Source organism: Dermacentor albipictus, chromosome 6 (genome assembly GCF_038994185.2).
Source record: "Dermacentor albipictus isolate Rhodes 1998 colony chromosome 6, USDA_Dalb.pri_finalv2, whole genome shotgun sequence".
In the NCBI taxonomy this organism is placed as follows: domain Eukaryota; kingdom Metazoa; phylum Arthropoda; class Arachnida; order Ixodida; family Ixodidae; genus Dermacentor; species Dermacentor albipictus.
The window spans coordinates 69,799,174-69,806,251 of record NC_091826.1 but is presented as its reverse complement, the minus strand read 5'-3'; the positions used below and the strand labels follow the sequence as shown (position 1 = coordinate 69,806,251).

Below are 7,078 nucleotides of genomic sequence, written 5' to 3'. Positions count from 1 at the left end.
CCCTGCAAAGCTTTGTTCCAACCAAGAACTGTCGTCCTCAAACCACATTTTTGCCTCAAGACAAAGCACGAGTTGAAAGCCATAGATTAGTATTGCATACTTGGAAGCATGCTGGTTTTTCTTTTGGTTGAAACATATTGGTTTTTCTTTTTCTGAGTTGTAATCTGAAAATTGAGTCCTGCTGATGACATTACTCCTGTCCTTTAAAACATTGTCATCTCTCTGTTTTCTTTAGTAAAGTGCCCTCTCTTGTCTCTTTGTGCAGGCAGCAAGCGTCAGAGCTCAGACCACTGAGAAGTAGAATTCGCTTGTTGAGACTATCGATCTAAATGGCTTTCACCTTTTGTTCTGGTTAAAGAATGCAGTATTGGATTTGGAGACAAGGGTTTTTGATTGAAAGAAAGCTTTCTCTCAACTTTTAAGATTTCTGTAAGTTGCGTATTGACAAGTGTACTTCGTAGGTCACGATCACAAATACATAGCACACTGCTCAATTCACGTCAGTAAGGTTTGGACCTCTTTCATGGTGTTTATGTTCCAGAACCATATGTACCGATTGTCTTTGTTGTTCATCCAACATAAAACCATATTGGGATTTCTGTTTCTAGCTATACTTCATAGTTTATTGCCTGGTCATGTGATGTCTCTCTCTGTCATATTTGTTTTTCTGACTGCTACATCAGGTAGAGTATGCGCTGCAAACTTTCAGTGACTAAATTATCTTCCTTTCACTGACACTTAAATAAGAAAAGACGCAAGTGTTGTTCAGAACCTGAACTGATTGTTTCCTCAATGCCTTCTTTCTTGGTATGTGTATGCTGTACTGTACTTTTGGTAGCACTCAAAAACAGTCGACAGCTAACATAGCACATGGGTTCCTAAGGTCATCATGTAATGCTATATGAGTGTGATTATTGTCACGATGAAGCTTCGGCACTTCACCCTTTGAAGTTTTGCAGGAGTGCTCAGAAATGGCCAATCAAATATGCCATTAAGTTCTCCAGCTTCTTTATTTTTGTATTCAAGTTCTATCTGCTTAATTAAAGAGTTGCACAGGAACAGCTTTTGTTGGGAAGAAAAAAGAAGAAAAGCAAGCAGTTATTCATATATTAGTTGTCTATATTTTGCATTGGGCTTTGAAACAATCTCTGGAACTTGTCTTGGTGTTTTAATAAGAAAGACATTAATATTTTTGTAGGCCTTTATAACTCTGTACAACCAGAAATTATATTAGCATCAATGAGCATATATGATGCTGTCATATGGCTTCATGACCACTTTCTGGAGTTGTTTTTCTTTTTTTGCTTTTTTTGACAGTCAATACATGTGTTTAGAATAAGTCACAAATTGGTGCATGTTCATAGATTATTTTGGCATGTAGGTTTATTGTTTATTGCCTAGCATATGTACGTGGCTTTTGTTTTGTGGCTTTTGCTATGTTGGCTTTGTTTTTTACCTGTATGAGAGTTATATCAGCTGCTTGGTGGGACATGTAGAATGTAGCGAAGATGCTGCGATAAAGGTGTTGCAAGTGCTCCCAACTAATGTTGAGCTCAGAATGATGCTGTAGATTGTGTACCATCGGATCATCTGGTTCATACAATATTTTTTTTCGTTGTAATTGTCTTTTAATCTTCTGTAAGTGTTGGCTGAGATTGGTCTCTTTTTCTCATTGTGGTAAACAATTCAGATACTTAGACAATTAATTTTTAATAAATACGCATGCCATATTGTATGTTCTACCTGACGGCTAAACTTGGAGCATTTTGAAAAGAGTTGCTTTTTTTCTTTATATTTATTAATTACTGCTCCTACCTTACAAGAGCTAATTGCTTTAGGTGACAAGTTCTTTGTTTTTCCTTTTTTTTCTGATTTTACTTTTACACAAGAATGCTCAAGGCTAGCTGTCCCTGGAAAGTGAATCTGCATCATGTGGACATGTATACTCCCGAACAACTTTCTGTAAGCTGCGGAGCCAAAGCGCACAAAAGTGAAGGCACTTCTGAAAAGAGTCCAACGTTTTACTCCACGTTTGTGTAAGCTAAGTATGAGAAAACATAAACACTTTATTAGCAACAGTTAAATAAGTCAAAACACACCATTGAATGTAAAAGTTTACTGATTTTGCAGCTTTTCCCTTCTGCATTTGGACAAATGCTAGACCGTCGCACGGGAAAGCTGCGTCGATTCAGCGTCTGTTCTGAGCAACCAAAAGTACTGTCAAACGCTGTCGGACTACTTGGTGCCGTAACACATGTGCAGAAGGTCCGCCCCCACAGCTTTCGCTTAATAGCCACAGAAAGTTGTCTGCGAGTATAATGCAATGAGGTTAACAACAATAACAATTATAAGAATAATGATAATGAGAACCGATGTTTACCACACAAAAAGAAGATACAAAATAAGTTCAATAACTTGAGTAGGGAAATTGTGAAGGAGAATTAAAGAGGCAAAATGAAAATGAAATTGTGCGTTTTCTCACTAGCACTTCCATCTTTAATATCAGAAGATGCTCCCACTAAACCTGTATGTCAGCTTCCGAAGCTTGAATAATAATGTACACAGCTGTCCCAATATTGCAAGCTGCAGTTAATTGGCATATGTTTGCTGAACAGCATACCTATGCACACAGTTTCACTCTCCTGGAATTCTGTAGTCTATGAAAGTACAGCAGCCTATGGTTGTCAAAATCACGGGTGTTATCGAAACATGATCATTCATGCGTATTTACCATGTGGCAAAATTACAAGAAATTTGCTGTTTCCAGAGCCCAGCAGAAACAGTTTATTGTATGATTTATTGTATGTATTTTTTGTATGAATTGTGTGAAAAGCTGTACAGAACACTGTCATTAGACGAACAAAAATGACAGCACAAAACATGCTATTTGTTCTTCATGTGTGCATGTATTGCATGCCTGCTTTTGTATGCCATGAATCTTTACGAGATGCTGATGCTTTTCTTGGTCAAACAAAGATTAAACGTTTCAGAGCTAATCAAATGCTGGCATCATACAGCAGCTTTAAAAAAATAAAGGAACACTGCTGTTGATAAGTTTCCTGTTGCTAAGTTGCCATGACAAGTAAACAACTTACAATCAATGATACCAAAGTGAACCTTTGCAACTTTTCCAATATTTTTATACTGTTCTTTAATATTTAATCACACTGACATTCTAATTCCCACCGGTGCAAAGTATCTTTAAAATGTGTCTTGCTCCATGCTGCTTGCTAAGAAGCAGCTGATGTAATGTTAAACAATAAGGTCTTATGGGGGATCAAACTTTCTACAATCTGTCATTTATTGCATGGTTTTCTTTCTTCTTCCAGTTTTTCATGTTCTGCACATAGTTCATTGTGCCTGGTTGTTTTTGTGCATGCATCTATTTTCCGTGTTCTTGAAAAAAAAAAACGAGTTTTTAGAAATGTATTTTTGGTTCATGTCCCCCATTGTGCTTCTCGTAAACCTTTGCAGCGTGTTATCAAATTAACGACATTCGAACTACCACCAACACAAGCATTATTTAATAACAGCAGGATTCATTTTTCAAACTTGCAGAGTATTTAGGCCCAGGGTTCATGTGCATCGTTAAGGAGGAGCCTCCAGCTGCTCCAGCTGCTGTTGAAGATGAGTTTGAAGCAGCTACCGGTAGCGACAGTTCGCAGATGGCAAGCAGTCGCCAAGACCTTGAATGCGTCGGGGAAAGTGCCCCTAGCTATGAATGCGAGATGTGCCACAAGGTCTTCAACACCGATCAACGCCTGCTCCAGCACTCCGTAGCACATGGGCGCGAGTGGAAGTTCTGGTGCAGTATCTGCGGAGCCAGCTTTGCACGAAGCGAAGATCTGTTGGAGCACGGGAGCACCCACATCGACAAGCAGCAGCACCGGTGTTTGATCTGCTACAAGTCCTTCTATCATGCGGGCCTGCTTCGAAAACATGTCTCGTGTCACACTGCTGTTCATGATGAGTTTGAAGCGCCTACCGGGAGCGGCAGTTCGCAGATAGCAAGCAGCCGCGGAGACCTTGAATGCGTTGGAGAAAGTGGCCATCGCTATGAATGCGAGATGTGCCACGAGGTCTTCAACACGGATGAACGCTTGCTCCAGCACTCCGTAGCGCATGGGCGGGAGTGGAAGTTCTGGTGCAGTATCTGTGGGGCCAGCTTTGCACGAAGCGAAGATCTGTTGGAGCACGGGAGCACGCACGTCGACAAGCAGCAGCACCGCTGTTTGATCTGCCACAGGTCCTACCATGCAGGCCTGCTTCGAGAGCATGTCTGGTGTCACACTAAGCAGCTGACATTCTACTGCCACCTGTGCCCCATGGTGTATGTTGTTCGAGTGATGTCTTTCGTTGCTTGTTTTAATCAAATGCCTTGACCATGGGACCTTGCACATTGCAGCTGCACTGAGCAATTATAATCAAAGTTTGGTTTAATGAACCTTGGGTTTATTGAATATTCTATTTAAGGATGTGCTTTTAATTCCCTGACTCACGTTCATATAGCCTAATGTGCCCAAAACCTCAAAGCAATGAAGTAAACTTGACATCTTGCATGATTTAGCAATGCAGGTTTATTGATAAAATAAGTGCATGCAATGTTTCAGTTCATGTGGCGGACATTATTGGCCTTTTAAATGAGTACTGACAAAAGATTTTCTGCTTACTTAAAAGAAAATATTGGCTAAGCATCAGAGTCCCGTAAATAATTTACTATAATACTTGTTAATGCGAATAACCTGTAACAGTTTCAGTACCCACAAGATGGGTGTGTCATGGCGTCATGATATGTTCGCTCGCTCCACCCCTGCTGTTGTCCTACACAACTGTACCCTGCAGAAATGCCTGCAGCACTCCTGGTTATATATTCATGAGCAACATCATCATACCTGACCTGTCCTCATTGCTATGCGGCATCTCCTAATTTTGCAGTGTGTCGTGACGTCATGGTAATGTAAATGATACGGCACTTCCAGACTTATTTTAGTATCAAATTAAAATGTCTTTGAAGTGTTTTATGACCTCTATGCTTGCTTGCTGCTAAGTGCAAGAAGTGCGTGTGGCACTGTTTTGACACTCTTGAAAATATGTGCTGGTTCTTTTTTCATATATTTGCCTCTCTCATGAAGGAACACCAAATGCACACCACAGATGACTACATATGCAGAGATAATTACATCCCTTTTGTTGATGAGCAAATCTAATGTATCATGTAAGTGTTTCGAGTGTTTCCAGTTTAACAAAGTTCTGAGATTATCAGAAATCATTGTCAGTCCCGATCAACTTTGTCAAGTGGAGCCTAAACTTTGTTGTAGGAAGGTTCTGATCATGAAGAGCAGTAGACATGCAACCTTATAAACATATAGACATATAAACATAAACATATAGACATAAACATATAAACGTAGCTAAGCAGCCACCCTGTCTTGCACCAATTGCACAAATATTTTAGCTATGAAACAACAATTACACCCGTCAAACAACAGGCAACTGCCCTTTACCAGGGTTGTGCTACTAAGCCCAACGCCGCAGGATCAAATCCCAGCCATGGTGGCCGCATCTCGATTGCGGCGAAATGCAAAAGTGCCCATGTGCTTTATATTGAATGCACCTCAAAGAACCCCAGGTGCTCAATATTAATCCGTGGTCTTCCACTATGGTGGGCCTCATGATGATACGATGGTCTTGGCATATAAAACCCCAGAATCTATATTTTTAAAATTTTACCAGGATAGGTTACTGGCTAAATTTGTAATAAAAAGGTCACCGATTTGCTAAGGTTCCAAAAAGGCAGAGTGGTCCTTAAAGTGACTACAACGTAGCTAAATTTAGTCACTTTCTTCCTAAAATATCTATGCTGGATGAAAAGGGGATGCCACTGGCAAATGTAGTTTCAAGCTTAGGTGATACGTTACTGCTGCAATGTGTTGAAACATCTAAGCAAGAAAAGTATGCAAACTTACAAAAGTGTAATGTCTCCACTTTGAAAATACACTTCCAACTGTGGTCACAATGATGCCCCATTTATAATTGGTTAACTGTAGCAAAGCATGCATAATAAAGAAATTTGATAATTTTGCGTTTCAATTAGCATAGTGTAATAGTTCGGTATTGCCAATCTTATTTTATTGTCTTGCAGAAGAAACTTATTGGGATGATAGCTGGTCTACAGAGCCATGTGCATATTCATTATGCAGTGGTGTAGCTATTCAATTCTAAACAACATGTAAATGAATAAATTAGCGGAATTTAATAAGAGATCACAAAAATAATAGCAGGAATATTTTACCCTGCATCTTTTTGCTGTCTTTGAATATAAACATGAACCACTTCACTCAACAGCTCACTTTTGCATTGAATACACAACGTCCACCAAGCTTTTTATATTTCACTTGAGTGGCATTTTGAACTACCATAAGCCTTACATGTTGTGTCTACATAGCTGCAATTTACACTCTCATCTTCATCTCAGGTTTCCCGTGCGGCAGCAGCTGTTAGATCACCTGCACAACCACGATCGGCATGCCCCCTTTGCGTGCGACCACTGCGATGCCACTTTCGTCTTCGAAGTGGAGCTTATGAAGCATAAGAAGAGGCACAAGGAAGTTCGGCGCCACAAGTGCCCGGAGTGCAACAAGGCCTTCCTTCGGAAGTGCCACCTGGCTAAGCACAGAAAGATACACACGGAGGAATGGCCGTTCAGGTGCAACATCTGCACAAAGAAGTTTACGCGCCAAGCCCACTTGGCTGCACACATGCGGAAGCACGGAGATAAAACTGATGTCCAGCCATCAAACTCGTAGGCTTCTCCTGCGCATATCTTCGTTCAAGATTTAAATCTCTATTGGAGCAGTTAGTGTCTGCTGGATGTGGTCCGTGTAAAGCTCTCACGGAAATAAAAACATTGGTTACACGTTTTTCTGTCTCTTTGCAGCATTAGCGCAGCCTGCATGCAAGCTAATGATGTACAAGTTGTAATATGTCATCCCCACACCAGAAGCGCAGCAAATGCTACCTCTTTTGAAGGCTTGTTCATGCATAAGCAAGGCTTGGGGGACTGGCTTGTTGTTATAAC

At 40.5% G+C, this 7,078-nt stretch overlaps 1 protein-coding gene across 1 annotated transcript; it reads left to right on the top strand.

The window, feature by feature from the left end:
- Positions 1-2,847: 2,847 nt before the first annotated feature.
- Positions 2,848-6,920, top strand: LOC135910500 (zinc finger protein 888-like). Its single transcript, XM_065442547.2, has 2 exons — positions 2,848-4,330; positions 6,476-6,920. Exons 1-2 carry the CDS (start codon positions 3,579-3,581, stop codon positions 6,804-6,806), a joined length of 1,083 nt encoding a protein of 360 aa, XP_065298619.2. The 5' UTR covers positions 2,848-3,578; the 3' UTR covers positions 6,807-6,920.
- The last annotated feature ends 158 nt before the right edge of the window (positions 6,921-7,078 follow it).